Here is a 21,089-nt window from a genome sequence, read left to right as displayed (position 1 = left end):
CCCTAGCCCTGAGTAGCATTCTGCCATCGCCCAGAATGATACCGCAGTACAAAGACAAAATGATTGACTTCAACAATTGGCTAAGCTTTTGGTGATATTCTAAGGGGATCCAGTATCTATCTGCTTGGGACGACATGGTCGACAGACCACGATGTTTTGCCACAGATGGCCTGCACCTGTAACCCCTGGGATTCCGGATACTGGCTAAGGCTCTTGCTGCCCCTATAGTGCCTTTTTTAGGCAAGATTCAAATAACAAATTCACCACCATAAAAGGAACAGGCAAGCAAAAACTGAGGGTAATGCTACTCAATGCTAGAAGTGTAAATCTCAAAATGCACTCACTCGAGGCACTCCTTAAAATGGAGAACATCGGTATCTGTGCAGTGACTGAGACCTGGTTCAGAGCTCCAGAGAGCACCACTGCACTACCAGGCTATAACTCATGCCACACTTTTCGGCCATGTAACCTGGACCGAAACACCAAAGGCAGAGGTGTGGCCATATTCATTAAGGATATCCACACCTCCAGGCTAGCTGCTCAGCATAATGCATCCGAGGTTATCCAAGTGCAACTAACTCTGGGCAAAACTGCAATCCAAATTGTAGCTTGCTACAGATCCCCCACCATGCCCCAGGACTCCCACTCCTCTTTTCTTGATGTACTGGAAAATATTAGGGTTCAACCAAACACCCTAATAATGGGCGACTTCAACTACCCCACCATTAACTGGGAAAACTACTCGTGTACCAACTCCTTAGCTCAACACTTTCTGGAATTCATAAACTCCAATGCCCTGGATCAACTTATCCACGCCCCCACCAGGGGCAACAATATCCTTAGACCTAGTCATTACCAACATGAGTGACTGGTGTTCCACATCTGAAGTCAACTCCTCATTGGTCCGATCTGACCATAAGCTAATCACCCTTGATATCCACATCCCGCCCCCACCCCCCATTAAGGAAACCATGGTAAAACATTTCTCCAAAGCCAACTTCTTGCTTCTTAAGACAGAAGTGATGAACTTCATGACACCCATGCAGATGGACAATACAGTTACAACTGCTGAATCCTACACAAATGCACTCTATAGGCACTTACACCAGTGCATGGATCGTGCTATCCCAAACAGAACCAAGACACTATCCTCCAAAAAAAGGAAGCCAATCTGGTGGTCCCCTGCCATAAACAAACTGTACAACAGAGGGAAGAAACTGTTGCAAAGGAGAGTAAAATCCCATGAGTGGAGGAGCTCCCTGGTCAGCCTCAGTAAGAAGCAGAGATCCCTTATAAGATCCTCCAAAACTAGCTACAAAAACAAAATCACCACTAATTCTAAGGACAACCACAAAGCATTCTATAGCTATGTCAAGAATCTTGATGGCAACCCCCAGATCTGCTCTGAGTTACAGCACAAATGCACGAAAATTACAGATCCAACTGATATTGCCAATATCCTGGCAAATAGGTTCAGTGCTAACTTTACTCCCCCCTCACCCCCCTAAAGGGCCCATATCTATACAGGAAGAATGCAGAGTCCCTGTAATCACAACTACGCAGGTAAAAGCTGCACTCTCTAAAGCAAAAAACACAGCATCCATGGGACCGGACAGCATCCCAGGCTGCGTTTTACATGAACTTCAGAATGAACTGGCTTCCCACTTAAGCACCATGTTCAATAGCAGCCTCGCATCAGGCTTTGTGCCCACTGAATGGCGCACAGCAACAGTTATCCCACTCCACAAAGGGGGAGCCACCACTGATCGCGGGAACTATCGACCTATTAGCCTGACGAGCCTGGTCTGCAAGGCCATGGAATGTATCATCATGGAACTCATAAACAAAGATATTGGTAACCTCCAAACTCTGGATCCCACCCAGTTCGGGTTTGTGAAAGGCAGATCATGCCTCCTGAACCTGATTGACTTCTTTGAGGCAGTCACCAAAGCCGTAGTTGAGGGTAAGGTGGTTCAGACAGCCTATCTTGACCTCGCCTAGGCTTTCGACACCATCCCCCACTCTGGAATTATAGCTAAACTCACTAAACTAGGTATAAATCCCTACATCACAAGATGGGTTGCCAACTGTCTCACTGACAGAACCCACACTCCAAATCTGACCTCAAAACAGTGACAAGTGGAGTACCACAGGGTTTCTTCCTGGGACCTCTCCTGTTTGGTATCTACTTCTCTGAAGTACAGGCTAACACAAAGGCCTCTGGCTAACGAAGTTCGCAGTTGACTGCAAACTAGGAGCCACAGTCAAGTCCTCAAATGATGTGGACATCCTATAGAAGGGCCTCGCTGAGACAGATGCCTGGTGTCAGAGCCATGGCCTCAAGCTCAATGCCAAAAAGTGCAGTGTCATCCCCTTTGGTAAAAACTCTGCACCCATGAACTACCACATGGCAGCAATCTATTTAACATCGAATGTGTGATGAGACCCTCGGACCCAGGTGAACAGTAGTCTCTCCTTTGATAGTCACATCGCCACAGTAGTCAGGAAGTCCTTCTACATGGCACATCTCATCAAAAAAGGGTTCTCATCCAGAAAAAAAGAGGTAATTGTTCCCCTCTACTCGACACTCATTAGACCCATTATAGAGTACAACGCCTCTTTTGGAATGTACCTCACAAGACATCTGCAGCAGCTGGAAAGGCCACAGAAGTACCTCACAAAGAGGATTACTGGCCTCAAACAAATGCCCTACAGTGACAGCCTCAAAAAACTCCAGCTTTACTCCGTAGCATATCGCCTACACCGAGGTGATCTCTGCCTAACATATAAAGCTATATCAAACTCAGAGCTGTTGGACATGCTACACCTAAAGAAATCCCAATCCCTCCAAGCTACACACTCTGAGGACCTAAAGCTTGTCACCACAATAAACAGGACATGCTGGAGGGATAGATTCCTGTCGCAGAGACTTCCCATACTCTGGAACAGACTACCCATCTATGTCAAGCAAAGTCCTTCATTAGCACTCTTCAAGAAAAATCTTGATGAGTGAATGGGAAATAGGAAATACACCCCGGAGATCACTTCTGTGTGTCTGTTCGACAGTGGCACAGGAAAATAACTTTCTTGGGTGGCATAAGCCGGGGAACCTTGTTGGCTAGGCTTACATAGGCCCTTGGGCCAATAGCCTAGTACCTACCTATGAAACTATAAGATGCTTTGTGCCAAGAAACTCCTGACAATGAAGATTCCACTTGTATGTCACTGCTCTTAACCATACAGTGGAAGTTCAGGATAACATTACTGTATTGCAGGAGGAAAGCTCTTTAGTGGAAATTTCTGCTTGGCACACACAAACCCTCAATAAGAGCCAAAAGTGGACTCCCCAGGGAGAACCAAATCCACCCATGATGCCACAAATAGTCAAAAAGCACATGCAAGGTGAAAGGCATGATATTAAGATGCTGGTTTCCACAGTAATTGGCACCACAAGAACAAAATTATTGGGAATCAGCTGGACTGTAAAGGGAAATATGCTCTGGTCTCCTCTCTTTCTCATCACTGGAATTTTCCTTAGTGCCAGCAGCATCGCTGGCCACTATTAAGCTGGTATGAAGACCCCCCTGCTACCAGCATCAATTCATTTACCACCAGCGCACACTAGGCCTGTTGAGCCAAAGTGTATTTTGCAATTCTTTCCAGTGAATTTATGCTGCCATATTTTTGTTAATCAGATTTCTTCAAATCCTTTCCACTTTCTCTCCTATAACTTTTTACACTGCTTTTAAATATCTATCATTTTTCATCTAAAACCTCTGCAATTTCACTTTCAAAGACATTAAAATGTACTGAATCTGGTCTTAAGTTCTCTGATGTTTGACTGCTAACACTTTTCCCCCCTGTGACACGACTCCTCTCTCTCTACTGCTCTATTCTGTTTGAGCTAACTCTGAGATGACTCCTCCCACTACTGCTCTCTTTGCCCCAGAGCAGACTCCTCCCACTTCTACTCTCTTTTCCCCCTCTGAGCGGACTTCCTCACACTACTGTTCACTTGCTTAGACAGTGTTTTAAAGACTAGGTCACTATCTTAGGAGTGACTCCAGGGTTTGTGTGTCTTTGTTTGCTAATCTATTATGTGATGATTATGATCGGATCACCAATCATAACCTATTATGTGTTCGCTCGAGAGATTAATTTCTTGGCATTCATTTTGAGAATACCTAACAAAGAGTTATGATCAGTGATCCATTCATAAATCTTTGTAGTGTATACAGCAACCTTCTTTCCAAGAGGGAACAGAAGGTAGCTATGTTAAAAAAAATAAAACAAGCTGGGCAATATACATGTATAACCAAACACACACACACACACACACACACACACACACACACACACACGTGTACACATGTATATTATACTACATGTATATAAGTGTATTCCACAGACCTACCAATATGAAATTCGCAACTCTGAAAACAGTACTACTTGTTACAAAAAACAAAGGAAAAAAAAACAAAGTGTTTTGATGACTTTCACAGCAGTAAAGCATTTGGGGAGCTCTCCCCTTTCATTGCTCAGTCTCAACAATCCAGATTTTTGCCTCATTTGTTTGATCTGTTCCTCATAAATTCCATGGATGACAAGTCACGGAGGACTTAAGTTATTAAGCAGTGACATACATTTGAGTTTCAGAATTCATACAGTTCAGAAAAAAAAAGAAAAACTTTAGTCGAACACATGCTGTTGTTCTAGCTACTTTCTAAATTTGTAAGAGAAAGGAACACTTTTATCCCTTCAGACAGCAGTACTGCCATTGTCATTTACTGGTCAGTACTGGCAGATTTGACTGACTAGCACTAAACCTGATCTTAACAACTTAAGCAGGGGGTACTTAAAAAGAAGTTATGTCCTTACCATAACGTTCCATGTGGAGTGTTCATCTCGCCTTTGTTCTTACACACGGGTTCGGAGCCGATCCTCGGCTCCGAGTCGGCCGAATTGCAAAGCTCTGAATCTCAGAGAAGCTCGAGACCAGCCCATATCCCACAATCCTCCCTGCCATTACTCAGATCTAGTTTGCAAACAAACCAGACCAAAAGATCCAACAACTCCGGTGCTAGAAGTATACACTCTCTTCAGCCATTCAGAGACACTCTCTCACCATAGCAATAACTAATGGTCTAAACATATATCCCATGATACACGGGACCATATACCCCAGAAGGGGTCAAGACACGTCGATCAGACTCTAATCCTACCAGTTCTTCCAAACACGTGGGGAGGGAAAGGAGGGAATGTAAGAACAAAGGCGAGATGAACACTTCACATGGAACGTTATGGTAAGGACATAACTTCTTTATGTGAGAGTGTTCAATCTCGCCGTTTGTTCTTACACACAGGTAGCATCCCTGGCTCTGTCACCCCGAGTGACTCATGGAGGAACGTTCCTAAGCACAGTGGAACCAAATGATGTCCTGTCCTTGGAGACTTTGTCCACTCTATAATGAGTGATGAAAGTATGTGGCTTAGACCACGTGGCTGCTGCACAAATAGTGTCCAAAGGCAAACGAGCTGCATGAGCTAAGGAAGTGGAGACGGATCTGGTAGAATGGGCCTTAGGTTTGGTGGGTAAGGATTGATTTGATTTAGAGTATACAAAGGTTATACAGTCAGCAAGCCATTTAGATAGTGTACGTTTAGTAATTGCCATGCCCTTTTTATTGTCTGCAAATGCGACGAAGAGCTGATCCGTTTTCCTGTAAGCTTTGGTCCTATCCAAATAAAATCTTAATTGCCTGTGAACATCCAACTTGTGCAATATATACTCCAGTTTGTTAGTATGGTTCTTGAAAAAGGTAGGGAGTTCTGTAGACTGGTTAATATTCGTAAGTGAGCATACTTTTGGAAGGAAAGATGAATTTGTACGCAAAGAGACCCTGTCTGGATGGAATATCAAGTAAGGTGGTCTGACCGATAATGCTTGCAACACTGATACTCTACGAGCTGAGGTCACGGCGACGAGGAACAGCGTCTTCCACGATAATAACTTTAAGAGACATGATGAAGCAGGTTCAAAAGGTGGCAACATGAGTTGCGACAGCAACAAATTCAGGCTCCATGGAAAGAAAGGTTTTCTGACAGGCGGCCTAAGATGGAAGGTTCCTTTCATAAAGGCCTTACAAAGTCTGTGAGACATAATGGGAGAACCTTCCTCACCAATATGGAAGTTTGATATGGCCGCCAAGTGTACTCTTAGCGTGGAAGTAGAAGCTCCTTCGTGAAAAAGGATAGATAAGAATTCTAAAATTTTATGTAGAGGAGCTACCAAGGGGTCTAAGTTTTGGCTAGACTAGAATGTGTTGAACTGCCGGGGGGAGTAGATGAGACCTGGCTAGGCAGGGAAGCAGATCAGCCAAGCTGCTAGTTTGAGGGACTGAAGAGACGGGTGAGGAACTCCTGACGAATGGGTCAGTAGATCTGGTAATGGGTCCAGAATCCATGGTTCCTCTATTTGATAGGCTCGAAGAAAGGGGAACCATATTTGACGAGGCCAGAATGGGGCTATGAGTATTATAGTCCTTTCCAGCTTCCTGGCTTTCTGTAGAAATCTGGGAATCAAGGGAGTAGGTGGAAATGCATATAGGAAACCTGGGGGCCAATCGTGTATCAGTGCGTCCCTGGGGAAATCCCCCGGAGGGGGTAGAAGGGCAAAGTAGCTTCTGCATTTTGCATTCAACGGGGAAGCAAACAGATCGCAGCAAGGCTGGCCCCATTTGCGGAAGATCTTTTCCGCCGTCTGTGGATTGAGGGACCACTCATGAGGTAACAGGATGGCTCTGCTCAACCTGTCCACAATGACGTTGGATGACCCCGGGATGTGCATTGCTATCAGAGAGAGAACCGTGGACTCTGCCCATTGCCAAATTCTCATGGCCTCTCTGCATAACGGGTAAGACCTGGTTCCCCCTTGCTTGTTTATGTACCAGACCACAGACATGTTGTCTGTCTGAACTGCTACTGTTCCTAGAGGTAAGAGGGCTTGGAAGTGTTGCAACACCAGGAACACCGCCCTCAGCTCCAGAACATTTATGTGTAGAGTGTACTCCATACTGGGACCATTCTCCTTGTTCTGTTCTTCCCTGAAAAAGGCCCCTCCATCCTATCAGGGAAGCGTCCGTGGTTATTGTGGCTGTTAGACTGGGTAGAATGAACGGACGACCCATAGTGAGGTTCTGATCGCACACCCACCATGAGAGGTCCCGTCTGCAAGAGTTTGTTATCCTGATCTTGTGCGCTAGGGGTAGGTGTTGGAACGACCACTGCGCGAAGAGCAGCCATTGTAGGATCCTCATGTGTAACCTTCCCATAGGAACTGCAATTAGTGCGGCTGCCATCAGTCCCAACACTTTTAACACCAGTTTGGCTGGGGCTTTCTTGCTGACCAGAAGAAGAAGAACCTGCTGTTTAAGGGTTGACACCCTTATTGGAGGGAGCTTTAGTAGTGTCGATCATGTATTCAGGTCTGCTCCGATGAAGGAAATACACTGTGAGGGCGATAAGCAAGACTTTTCAAAGTTTATGGAAATCCCTATGTGGGAACAAAGGCTGACTGTGTAGTCTCTGGCTTGCAATAGACGACGCTCGGTGGTGGTGGTGAGGAGCCAGTCGTCCAGATAGGGAAACACCTGGAATCCTTGTCATCTCAAGTGAGACGCAACTACTGCCATGCATTTGGTGAATACCCTGGGAGCTGAGGTGAGTCCAAAGGGCAGAGCTCGAAACTGAAAGTGACTGGCTCCCAGCCGGAAGCGCAGGTGATCTCTGGATGGTCTGGCCATTTTGATGTGGTAGTAGCGTCTTTGAGATCTATAGAGCACATCCAATCATCCTTCTGTAAGAATGGAAGGATCGATTGAAGCGTGACCATCCGGAACTTTTCCTTCTTCATGAAGGTATTGAGATGGCTGAGATTTAAGATCGGTCTCCAGTCCCCTGTCTTTTTTGGAACTAAAAAGAACCTTGAGTAAGTTCCGGATCCTCTTTGGTCCGCCGGGACTGGTTGGATGACTCTGTTTTCGAGCAGCTTCGAAATTTCTACAGCTGCTGGATTTCGCAGACGGGGTGGCACGTCTGGAAACCTTCTTTGTAGAGGTGGAGTTGATGTGAAGGGGATTTTGTATCCTCTGGTTATAATGCTTTTTACCCAAGAATCCAAAGTAATATTTAGCCAGGCCAGTGGGTATAAAGCCAAGCGACCCCCGACTGCCTCCAGAGCAGGACAGCCGGGCCTCCCTTCAGGAGTGCTGGAAAGGCTTCCCAGGGACGGAATCCCTGTCGCCTTGGTTATGCGGACCCCCTCTGCCGCTGGGGCGGCGTCTTTCATTTCTACCCCCTCCTCTGCCTCTGGATGGGGTACTCTCTGTGTGGTCTGGAAAGATCCCCGATTCTTACGGAACCACATTTTTCCACCTCGTTGCCCTTTGGGGTACGGTCTAGTAGGAGCGGAAAAACGGACCCCGACAGCAGACAGGATCTTTCCCTCTTGCTCACACCGAGTGAGAGTCTCCTTAACCTTGGGCCCGAAAAGTGTGGCACCATCAAAAGGGGCATTGGCAAAGGAAGACTTGAAGGCTTCCGCAAAGGAGCACAGCCGCATCCATGATTGTCTTCGAAGAGCAATCGCTGAAGCTGCAGCTCTACTCGATCCCTCCGCTGCATACGAGATGAGCCTCATGGATGAGTTTACTATGGAGGTGAGGGTGTTAAGTTGTGCTGTTACTTTTTCTGAAACAGTAGCATCTGTGTTACCCTGGAGTGTATCTGCCAGCTCCTTGATGAGATCCCTCTGCAAACGTGTGAAATGAGTCAAATAGTTTAGCGAACGCATGGAAAAAGTCGCTGAACTAAAAACGCGCTTCCCATATCTGTCCATAGTCCTAGAATCCTTATTAGGAGGATGAACAGATGAGGAAGACTCAGACATCTCCTTTTTCGTGGCTGCCGCCACCACCAAAGCATCGACAGGAACTCCCTTGGTGAGATAAGATTTATCTTGGGGGGCAGTGATGAACTTATTTGGTTTCCTAGGGACTGGTTCCACTGTGTCAGGTGCCTCCCACGCCCTTCGAGCAATCAAATCCATTAATTCATCGAAGGGCGGAGTCAACCAGGAGGTAGAAGGTTGAGCCCCAAAAGCCTTCAGCAGCACCGACTCGTCCTCAGTGGGGACTAGGGATTGCCAATCACCCCTCTGTTTCAAGATCTCCAGGATGTCTGCAAAATGACACATCCTCCGAGGGTGATTTGGGGGACCCCTCTGCCTCATCCAAGTTGGTGTCAGACGTTAGAGATTCCTGTGGGGAATCTATGTGCCTCCTCTTGCACAACCGTTTCCTCGAGACCTCATCAGAGGGGGCTTCTGGTGAGGCCTCCAAGGAACAGGGGGAACCCTCTGGGGGTGGCTGAGGCAATGGGGCTCTACGCTTTGGATGGATCGTGGGAGCAGAAACAGAAAGTGGCCCTTTTGGGGAAGGAGAAGATTCCCCTGATGACGTGGTTGTCTGTGCAGACAATACTTTCCTCATAAGGTCAAAGGCCCCCGAACCCCTGGCCGAGGGCTCCCCCAGTTCCGAAGAACACGGGAGCATCCCAGACCCAGGTGCCGTGGGCTCCGACCCCGAAGACGGAGCCGAGCCAGTCTGTGCCAAGGCCCCGAGAGGGAGAGTTGGCACAGACAGGTCGGTACGACTCTCGGTCCCGGAACCGAGGAGAGACCGTCGGCTCCGTGACTCCCCTTATCGGTTCCGAAGGAGTCAAAGTCAATGGTGTCGATCGTGCAATGGACGGTTTCGGCACCGAGGGCTCCACTATCATCAGGTCATCCTCTCCCGGCTCCGAGATCTGGATGGGTCTCGAAGGAGGACCCGTTGGAGATATGGGGAGGCCTTCTAGTTTCGACACCAACTGGGAGGAAACTGGAATTAACTTGGAAAGGGCCGTGTTTTCCATGAGTTTCTGCATGACACGATCCACATCTGTTTCAGATAAAGGTCTGGAAGAACGGGTTGAAGGAGCCGAAGATGGCACCGACCGAAGAATGGACGGTGGTGGCAGCTCCGACACCGGTTCCAAGATGTGGGGCTCAGGGAAAGATAAATGTTCGACGTTCAGCCCCGAGATCTGTGGAACCGGCGAACGAACCCTAGAAGATGAACTCGGAGCCGATGACATGGGCTCCGACATCTTCGACCCCTTAGAGGATTTAGAAGCCTGACCCGACTTGTCCAAAGCCTCTTGAAAGGCAGGCTTCAGTAACCCTCTGTCTATGAGCTTCCCCTGTCTATCTGTCATGACCCTCCCGCTAAAGGAATGGCAAATAGAGCAATCCTCTTGAAGATGGAGAGGGCTAAGACAGTAGATGCAGGAAGCATGATTGTCAGTAATGGACATTTTCTGCCCACACTGACATCTTTTAAAGCCAGAGTTAGCTTTCTCTGACATGCTAATATAACAACACTTCACTAGGCTAATGAGTAGAAAAAAACTGCTAAGACTACTAATCCTATAAATGTATATATATATAAGTCTAGAAAGGGCTATATAAAATAAGGCACTCACAAACCACACCCAAAGAAAGAAGGGTTAGGCCACAAAAGGGTGCCTGAAGAAAAGAAAAAAGGGTATATATATATATATATATATATATATATATATATATATATATATATATAAAACACACACACACAGCAACTTCTATAACTATCTAAGAAATATAAAGTTATTTCAGGAAAAAAATCAGTAGCTTATCTGTAAATAGAAACCAATTATCAATTTTCTATCTGGTCCGAGCTCTCCTCGATCCGATCTGTTGCAGCGGCAAACTAGATCTGGGTAATGGCAGGGAGGATTGTGGGATATGGGCTGGTCTCGAGCTTCTCTGAGATTCAGAGCTTTGCAATTTGGCCGACTCGGAGCCGAGGATCGGCTCCGAACCCGTGTGTAAGAACAAACGGCGAGATTGAACACTCTCACATCGGTTCTTTAGGTCGGGCCTCACACCAGTTTAACACTTAACTGATATGTATTTTTCCAAATATCGGGGTGTAATTACCATGCTCCGTGCACTACACTTAATTTATCTGTTAAACAAGTCAGTGAATTAATCCACTAAGAACTCTTTTCTTTTCTTTTTTTTTTCTTTTAATATACCTTCATTGAATTGACATAGGCGATTTTACATTTATGCAAAACTAATCAAACTATATTAACATACATTATACTTCACATATATTACTATATGTCATATAACCTAAGCAACATTACATAAATTATTCAATTCATGCCCCCTTTTTTTAGACAAAAAACATCTTTATTAAACCATCACTTATGACATAAGCAATAATACATTTATATAAATGAAAACAAACCACACCAATGCAATCCTATTTGCAAGTATTTTACATCACAAAGCATACTGTACATCACATATAATCTCCCCACAATCATTTTCAGTCAAACATTAAACAGCTCATTTAAGTCCTGCCTTTTTTTAAACCTCATTCCTCCCCTGTACGTATTGTTCCCACAATTCCCATTTTTTCCATATATTTTGCTCCTATCCATTTCTAAAGATCGCAATTTCAGCTGCTTTATCTCCGTTACCATATTCACTACTTCCAATATAGTTGGTGTAGATTTTGATTTCAATTTTCTGGTAATTGCTTGTTTGGCAGCCACCATAATTAGACACAGCAAGGCCTTATCATGTCTAGGCAATTCTGATTCTGCATCATTGCTCAGAAAAATCATCTCCCTCATCTCACCAATCCGCCCACCCTGCATCTCCGACAGTGCATCCTGCAAGGAATCCTTAAAGCCTGCCAACCCACCACACTCCCAGAAAAATTGTTCCCAAGTGCCTCTTTCTTCCTTGTCACACCTACAACATTTGTTGTCTACTTGGGGTCTAAAAATATTTATATAAACATTTCTAAGCAAACATCCTAAATCTTCTAGATTTTGTTACTAAGAACTCTCTTTTCAAGCATGTCTATTAGAACTAGAATCTGTATACCTTACAGATATTTATATCTTAAATGTATGATTAATACCCCATTACAACCATTAAGAATCCTTAGACTTTCATTCTGTTATTTTATGAGTGGTACTCTGACTAAGCTTAAAAAGGTGCTGCAAACATAACAGACTACTTGTTAGTTCTTCAAATCAGCACACGTTAGCAAATCTCCTGATGTTATTAACTACTTCAACAATTTTACACCTTGATGTGACTATTCTGTATATACTAGTAATGTATCCGGCCTTTTCCCCCTATACACATACACAGATAAAGTATACTACGTGCGTGAACAACCACGTTAGTTTTTATTTTATACAGATTTTTAACCCTTACTTGTGGAGTTTCTCACCCTGGACCACCAATGAAAAAGGGCACCACCCAGATGGACCATCTTAATAAACATAAATACATAAATAAATTAGTGTTGTGTTCAGATATTAGTGAGAACAGCAGGAAAAGAGACTGATATAAGCTGCTAAACAGACTGCAAGAGAATTTAATTTATATCCAAGGATACACGATTAAGTGAAACATTTATAAACATTTTAGATAATTCTTTACTTCAGTCATGATTCAGTCACATTTTTCCACTTCTGATTTACTCACACTCTTGATAAAACCAAATTGTGCTTGCCTTCCTACTGTCTTTAGATGTCCTCCCCTCCTTTCACAGTGTAGAAAGTTATTGGTGTGACTAGCTTTTCAACTAATTCTAGTATATTCATAAATTGCTTTGCAAGCAATTTAGTTAAATAAGAATATTTATAGAGGAAGAATCACATTACAACAAGGAGTATTTATCGTTAACACTAGTACTTTGGACTGTTTGAAACAAAGTTAACTTACCTTGGTTCTGTCAACAGCCCAAAGTGAATTGAATATCATGTGCAGCTCATTAGTGTTCCTCTGAATGTGTTCCACGTAAAGGTCCCACTCACTGCCAAGACTATCCTGGGAGCAAGCCTAGAAAAAGAAACAAAGCAGATGACTGCGTTACCAAACAAATGGAAAGTTTTAGTCTGCTACATATCTGTACAAGCTATTTCATTTACTAGCACACAATTTGTTAGTTAAAAGCTTTTCCTAGCGCACCAATACATTTATTTATTTTATTTATTTATTTCACATTTCTTAACCGGGTTAGTCCAGCTAAGTTTGCCAACAAACCCATTTTCAGTGGAGACCCGAGGGGAAAATCCCCAGCAAACATAAGTAGAGATAAAGTGACAATATACACATATTAACGATTATTAATATTAATATTGAAATGTATATTATGGATTTGTGCTCTTTCTGTACTATGTATTTGTATTTCTCTGGAGCTTTCCTCCCCAGGACTCCATTGAAAATGGGCTCCTTGCAGCCCAATAGACTATCCCGGAAAACAAACTGCAAACAAACATATAAATAAATAACAATCACAATACAAAATAATTGTAAAAAAGAAAAGGTTATTAACTATTTGCATTTGCATTGATAGTAAGCAACCCATTTTCAGTGGAGACCCAAGGGGAAGGAGCCACAGCAAACATAATAAAAGATAAACATACAGGACAAAAACTATTAAAAATAACAATGCAAATACAAAATTAATTATAGAGAAAAACAAAAGAAACAATTATGAACATTAAGTAAGGGTTGCACTGACAGCAGTGGTCTAAATTTACTACATGTAAGAGTAAAAACAAAAAGATAATCATTGCTCAAAAGAAGGAAAATGCACAGACATTGATAGGAAGTGGGGGGCAAAAAAGATAAATAATGTGGAGAATGAGATGGGGGAGAGAAAGGAGGGGGCTATAGTAGTAGAGCTGTGGGTTTAAGAGCTTACTTTAAGCAGAAGTTACTAACAGAGAAAGAAAGTTAGGAGATGGAACAGATTATACAGTAGGACAGGCTAAGACTACGTGTGGTCAAGGCAACAGCATAATTTCAAGTTTAGTAGGTGGGATTTAAGCTCCTTTTTAAAACAGGGAAAGGAAAGGCAGGATCTAATATGGAGAGGGAGTTTGTTCCAATTTAGTGAGACAGAGTGTTTGTAAAGTAGTTTGCCAATATTCCTCTTGGGTTTATAAACTGAGAGAAGATGCTAATCAGCACTCCGGAGAGGCGGGGGGGAGAGTAGAGAGTAACACGGGAAGTGAAAGCAAGGCAGGCAGAGGGGTTGATGAGTATGGAAAACGTAGTGTGGAGTTGCGACTGTAGGAGAAAGTGTGGAAATTCCAGCCACAGACGTTTGTTTAGTGACAGGCAGTGATGCGACGAGAATGGTTGGTTAAGAATAAATCTGGCGATTTTGTTGTATGTTTGTTCCAGTTTCTGCATTGAGGTAGTTTGAATATTGGTAAGGATGGGGAAAGCTTACAGAAGACTAGGTAAGATAAATGCCTGCACAAGAGTGTGTTTAGTGGTAGTAATGAGGAATTTTTTGTTCCTATAAAGTAGTCCAAGTTTTTGCTGAGGTTTTTTTGATGGCCTGTTGTATGTGCAAGTCAAATTTTAGTCAGTCACCAATTATTACACCAAGGAGTTTGCATGCAAAACGCAAAAGAGAATTCCATTATTATCCATAATCTCACAAATTTCATTCATGATGCCAGTGCTGGTAACATTTGTGAGAAATGCAAAGATAAATTTAACTAAAAGGCTCAATTCCAAAAGACTTGCTCTATGTAAGTGATGTAGTCTGGTGTAAGTCTGCTTTATAAATGGGCCTTACACTGTAGTAAGTCATTTACACCAAAAGCCGATCTTTTGGAATCGGGCAAATATTCCCCACCATAGCATTGTACAGTAACCAGTCAACAGAAAAAAGTAACAGTTCAAGTTTAACTAAGGGCTTAAGTACACTGAAGATGCATAAAAAATTAACAAGCAGCAAAACAACTATGTTTCATAACTTACGTCATATAGAGAGAGCACTTGAAATAGTCGAGTGTTGGGACATGTAATCCAGTTGAGCAGAAGAGTTCACATACAAGGCTCCTGAAACTCAAGGCAGTGAGGTCTTATGCTATGGAGGTGGACCCTGAGAACCATGATCAGTACACGTATGAAGAGGAATGAAAAGTGTGCACAGGCCCGTAACAGCTGAGAATTTCCTTAAGATAAGAGGGTCCAAGTTCCAAAAAGACAAATAAGATTTACAGTTCTCCAATCTGCTCAGTTAAAACAGTAGAAGCAGAGGAGTGTGGGATATTAGCTCTTAGCAATAAATACTGCCAGGATGTGAAACAAGACCTATAATACCAATTATTAAAATTGCAAGGGTTAACAGAATGAAATTCTTTAAAGAGGCTTGAAAAAAATTTTCACAGGTTATACCAGTTAACTAGAAGTATATCTTTTCAACACAGGAGCTATGAAAAATACAAATCATTAGGCAAGTTTGGGCAGTGGAAGGACTGGGCATTTGTCATACAAGAAAAAGTAAGCAAAGGTGGTTGACTGACTCAGCAACAAAAACATGGGGTTTCAAGCAAATAATAATGGATTGCCACTGAAGGGTTCCCACTAAGCAAGAAGAACTTCTCAATACATGATAACAGCCAATTAATATTGCCTAATCAACATTCAAGTGTATATAAATGGCACCTGTTGCTAGCAACCCTCTTCTTCCCAAGATGGAACAGAAGATGGCTACGTTAAAAAAAATACAACAAAGAGGGTAATACATATGTATAACCACACACACACATATATTATATATGTGTATACAAGTGTATGGACACATTATACTACATGCATGTAGGTGTACTTCACAGACCTACCAATATGCAATGTACAGCTCTAGAAAAATACAGAGAACAGTACAAATGAATGAATGACTACAAAAATGGTATTTCAAGAAAAAATGGAAAGTTTGGGTCTATGTTTACTGTAATTTGTAAATAAAATGGGAATATGATATTGATATGCACGGCAATATAAAAGGAATAATATGACTGGAAGAAGATAGCATAACTTACAGCTGAAGGAAGCAGGTTTATTTGGAAAAAAGGAATATTTTTTTCATCAAGAATGCAGTGGACAGATAGAATGTCGTGCATGAATGGACTGTGTAAGGCAAAACCACTAACATTTTAAATGTGATTTTTGAGAGTGGGTAGGTGCTGCTTCAATATGCTAACTTCAACAACTGGGCAGACTAGCTCCCCTTCTGCTACTAAGTTGTGTTGGTGTGGGGATTATATATATTGCTACAGTTATAAGCACTTGCTCATGTGGACGCACACACAAATTCATACATTCATCTTTATCACATGTCTGGCAGTGCAGAGGAATAAATCTGTGAGCTATTAATAAGCTGCATCTTGTGCCTATCATATGTTTGATTCTTTCCTTTATTTGCTAATTGTGCTAATCAAGGCAAGTCACTTAACCAGACAGTGATCCCTGGTTGCCCATGAAAAGACACAATTTATCCAGTGGGCTTAGCTGGTCAACATATAAACTATACATACATACATTTACATATATTATATATATATATGTGTGTGTGTGTATATATATATATATATATATATATATATATACACACACACACACACACACATGCATTTTACATATTCACACATTTATACATACACATGCGTACATATATATATATATATATATATATATATATATATATATGCACACACATTATATATATTACATATATATATATATATATATATATATATATATACATTACATACATATATACATTATATATATATATATATATATAAATATATAATATGTATTTACACACGCGTACGCATGCATACACACATGCAGGGTACTACATGTCAAAAAATAGGTTGCTGCCTTCATGTATGCATATAAAAAAGCAATGCACTTCAATCTTGGATTCAGAAGGAAAATTATGTGCTATCTCAGCTGTGGGGGCGGGGAGGGGTTCAATAAATGGTGCAAAGCAAAAAACCTTTAGAAAGTGAAAAAAGGAGAGAGAAGAAGAAATGGGCCTTAACACTTTAACCACAAAGAAAACATGCTGAATAGGACAACAGACATAGTACAGTTGTGTACACTTACCATAAATGTAGATGTTCGAGTGTATTCACTGTTCCAGTCAGCACATTTGGATTATCCCTGCCAGGGTAGCCCTCGCCCGGCCCGAATACCAGAGGCTTAATATTTCTCTGTCGGTTGCTGTTGCTTCAGGACTGACGTCAGATCATCAGTAGTCTAAAGTAAGGCAGCCAATGCCATTACATCAGTTTTTCTTGCCCTACCCTGTCAGGAGTTCCCAAGTAGGAGCCAGATTCTGGTGGAACATCATCAGTAGAAAGTAAATACCAATATGTCCCTTTTAAGGAAAGATATGAAAGGGGATGGAGGGAGGGAAACCAGTATTGCAACAGTGAATACACTCGAACATCTACATTTATGGTAAGTGTATACAAATGTACTATGTTCTTCGCGCTTCATTGTTGCAGTCATCACATTTGGGTTGATTCCCAAAGCTGAAGAAAAGGGTGGAGGCAGTCAAGAAAATTAGGGGCTGGCTAGGATGCCCTGCAAGACTGCAGAGGCAAACCCTGCCCTGGACTTGGAGAAGAGAGGCAAGTGGTAATGTTTGGTAAAAGTGTGAACAGATGTCCAGGTGGCAGTCACCAGGATGTCTCTGGTGGGGACTCCTCTGAGGAAAGCGGTGGTGGCTGCTCTGGTGGAGTGAGTCCTGACCCCCTTGGGGGAAGGCTTTCCATGTTGTTTGCAGCAGAAATGGATGCAGTGTGCTATCCATCTGGAAATGGTTTGCTTGGAGATGACTTTGCCTTCTGCCCCTGTAGCAAAGCTAACCAGCAGTTGATCAGACTTTCTGAAGGATTTAGTCCTGTCTAGATAGAATTAGAGCTGTTTGTGCAAATCTAAAGAGTGCAGGATCCTTTATCCCTTGTTCTGGGGATTAGGAAAAAAGGCGGGCAAATGAATGGATTGTTTGAGAGCCACACTGGACACCACCTTGGGCATGAAGGATGAGTTAGTTCTGAGAGATTCCCTGTCAGCATGGAAGATGATGAATGGTTCCACAGCCATGGGCGCTTGCAGCTCGGAGACTCTTCTGGCTGAAGTGATGGCCATAAGGAAAACTGTCTTCCAGGGGAGAAGTTTTAACTCTGCAGAAGAAGCTGATTCAAAAGTGGAGAGGGTGAGCTTTTCCAAAATAAAGTTAAGGTCCCAAGCTGGGATTGGTGCCTCAAGTTGCTAGCCCCTCTTAGGAACTGTTTGATCAAATGGTGTATGAAAAGGGGCTGCTCAGTGGGGAAATGGGCAGAGATAGCAGAGGCATGAATTTTTATATAGAGGAGAAAGAGAGGCCACTGTGTAGTAGGTCAGCTAAGTAATCCAGGATGAGAGAGATGGAGGGCTGTGCCGTATGGGTCCCTTAGCCTGGATCCAGGTGCAGAACCTTTTACATTTGTCAGCATAAGACTTTCTAGTGCTAGGGTGTCTGGGCTCACATATAACATCTAGAACCTGTTTACTGAGGCTGGCAGATTGATCCGGGGTTAGGGAATAAGCCAGGCTGCCAAATTGAGTGTCTGCAATTGGGGATGCATGAATTCCCCTTCCCTCTGGGTCAGGAGGTTTGGAATATGAGGAAGACGCCATGGTGGCAGTGGGGACAGGCTGTGCAGCAAAGGGTATCGGTGCTGGTGAGGTCAGTCTGGAGCTATAAGAATGTTTTTTCCTCCTTTATTATGAGCAGTACCCTGGGGGTGAGAGGTAGTGGAGGAAAGGCATAGACTGATAGATTGACCCAGGGGAAGGACAGGGCATCTTCTTTCCAAGCCATGCAGTGATGGTCCCTGGTGCAGAATTTGCTGAGCTGATGGTTGGTGTGGGAGGTAAAGAAGTCGGCCTTAGGGTACCCCACTTCCGAGTTATTAGGGTGAAGGTTCTTCTGTTGAGCTGCCACTCATGTGGGTCCATACGATTTCTGCTTAATTGGTCTGCCAGAGAGTTGAGAGAACCTGTTAAGAAATGTGCTAACAGGTGCAGCTGCATGGCAGAGACTGTGTGCCTAAGGGTTATGCCAGCCTGCATAGAGGTAGGAGCGAGTCTCTTTCTGCTTGCTGATATACCACATCAGAGTGGTGTTGTCTGTTTTGATCAGGAGAGCCCCTGGGGAGAGAAGGGGCTTGAAAGCTATCAAGGCATACTGGATAGCAATCACCTCTTTTTGGTTGATGTGCCGAGGGATTTGCTGCGGACTCCATTGGCGCTGTATGCACCTGCCGTCCAGGTGTGCACCCCAAGCACAGTCTGATACATCTGTGGTGAGAGTCAAGGTGGCGGGGGGTGGACAGAAAGGAAGTCCCTTGTTGTGGGAGCATGCTGTTGCCCACCAAAGAAAATCTTTTCTTAGGCAAGGAATTATAGGTATAAGAGTTTCCAAGTGTTGACATCAAAGGCTTTTTAGGTACCACTGAAGTTTCCTCATATGCATTCTGGCATATGGAATGAGTAGCATGCAAGATGCCATGAACCCCAGAGCTTGCAGGATCTTCCTTGCAGATAACTGGGGTCTGGTGGCTAGTTGAGAGAAGTAGGCTGTCAGGAAAATTTGTTTTTCTGGTGTAAGGAATGCCATCTGGGATGTTGTGTCAAGGCTTGCTCCCAGGAAGATAATCCTTTGGGTGGGCACCTGTTTGGATTTCTTTTTGTTGATTGTGTATGCTAGGGAGGTTAGTAGGGTCTTTACAAAGGCCAGGTGCTTGAGCAGCTTTTTCTGGCTGTCTGCCTGAATAAGGCAGTTGTGTAAGTATGGGTAAATCTGAATATTCCTTTGGCTGCAAAAGGCAATGTCCGGAGTCAGGCATTTGGTGAAAACTCTGGGAGCAGTCGATAAGCCAAAGTGAAGTGCAGAGAACTGAAAGCGTTGAGATCCTGCCCTGAAACGGAGATATTTCCTGCATGATTCCCTGATAGGAATGTGGAGGTAGGCCTCTTTTAGATCTAGGGTGGCTAGCCAAGCATCCTTGGACAGCATGGGTAGCAGCTGCTGGAGGGTGAGCATTTTGAATTTTGGGATCACCAGGAAGGTGTTTAGAATGGATATTTCGAGGATGGGGTGCCAGGTGCCCTCATTTCTGGGCACCAGAAAAAGTCTGGAGTAGAAACCTTGGCCTATCTTTTCTGCAGGAACATGCTCTACTGCCCTCACAGAAAGCAGGGAAAGGATTTGCTTTTGAGCCTCTGCCCACTGGTTTGGAGGTAGATCTGGGAACCCTTCTGGGGTTGGAAGGGTGTGAAAGGAAAATTTGTATCCCTGAGACACTATGTTGAGAACCCAGTGGTCATTGGTAATGGTTGCCCAGGTGCTTGAGTGAGAGGAGAGTTTTACTCCTAGGGGTAAGTGAAGGTGGGCAGAGGGAGGTGAATCACTGTGAGTTCTTACCATAATGGGGTGGCTTAGAACTCCCTGATTTTGAAGTGGAGGTAGTCCACTGCTTAGATCTCTGCATTCCCTGTGGCTGCTGTTTGGGGGGTCGGGTACCCCAGGGCCTGGGCTGGACTGGCTTAGTGGGAGCAGGAAACAACCAGTGCTTGGTGGGACAATGCCTGCTGAACCTGGATGGCTGGACCTGTAAGAAATTCTTTACCGTCTGCATAGATTTTGCTTTTTCTTCCTTATTTTTAAGACATCTTCTGCCTTAGTGCCAAATAAGTTGTCTTTGTGCAAGGGGGCAGCCAACATTCTAGATTTGACATGGCCTGGCAGAGGCTGTTCCTTAAGCCTTAATACCTTCTAATGTCAGATTCAGTGACTGCTGCCCTGCAAGAAGCTTCTAGGACATCAAAACCACAGTGCAAGGTGTGTTTAGTTACTTCACTTAAAGAATGCATTAACTCTTGTAACTCTTTAGATTCTGCCCAAGCAGGAAAGGAAGACATTTTTTGTTGAGGAGTTCCAGGGCATGTTGCTGAAATTTTAGCATATGAAATTGATAATTTTGTGCCCTGATAGTAAGAGTAGCTGAATTGTATACTTTTTTAGCTGAGGTGTATACTTTTTTATCCCATCTGTCTAGTG

The 21,089-nt window shown here is 43.6% G+C and overlaps 1 protein-coding gene across 3 annotated transcripts in view; it reads right to left on the bottom strand.

The window, feature by feature from the left end:
* The window catches only part of HPS4 (HPS4 biogenesis of lysosomal organelles complex 3 subunit 2), a 1,290,848-nt gene that overhangs the window by 780,122 nt on the left and 489,637 nt on the right, over nucleotides 1-21,089 (bottom strand). For all 3 annotated transcript variants that reach the window (XM_044068472.1, XM_044068471.1, XM_044068473.1), the window contains exon 6: nucleotides 12,890-13,006. In XM_044068472.1, coding sequence (XP_043924407.1) covers nucleotides 12,890-13,006 — 117 coding nt within the window. The remainder of the gene's footprint in view (nucleotides 1-12,889; nucleotides 13,007-21,089) is intronic.

The sequence above is a fragment of the Protopterus annectens genome, chromosome 4.part0 (assembly GCF_019279795.1).
Source record: "Protopterus annectens isolate FY-2018-M chromosome 4.part0, PAN1.0, whole genome shotgun sequence".
Taxonomy (NCBI): Eukaryota; Metazoa; Chordata; order Ceratodontiformes; family Protopteridae; genus Protopterus; species Protopterus annectens.
Note: the sequence above shows the minus strand (reverse complement) of the source record. Positions and strands in the feature narration are given on the sequence as shown.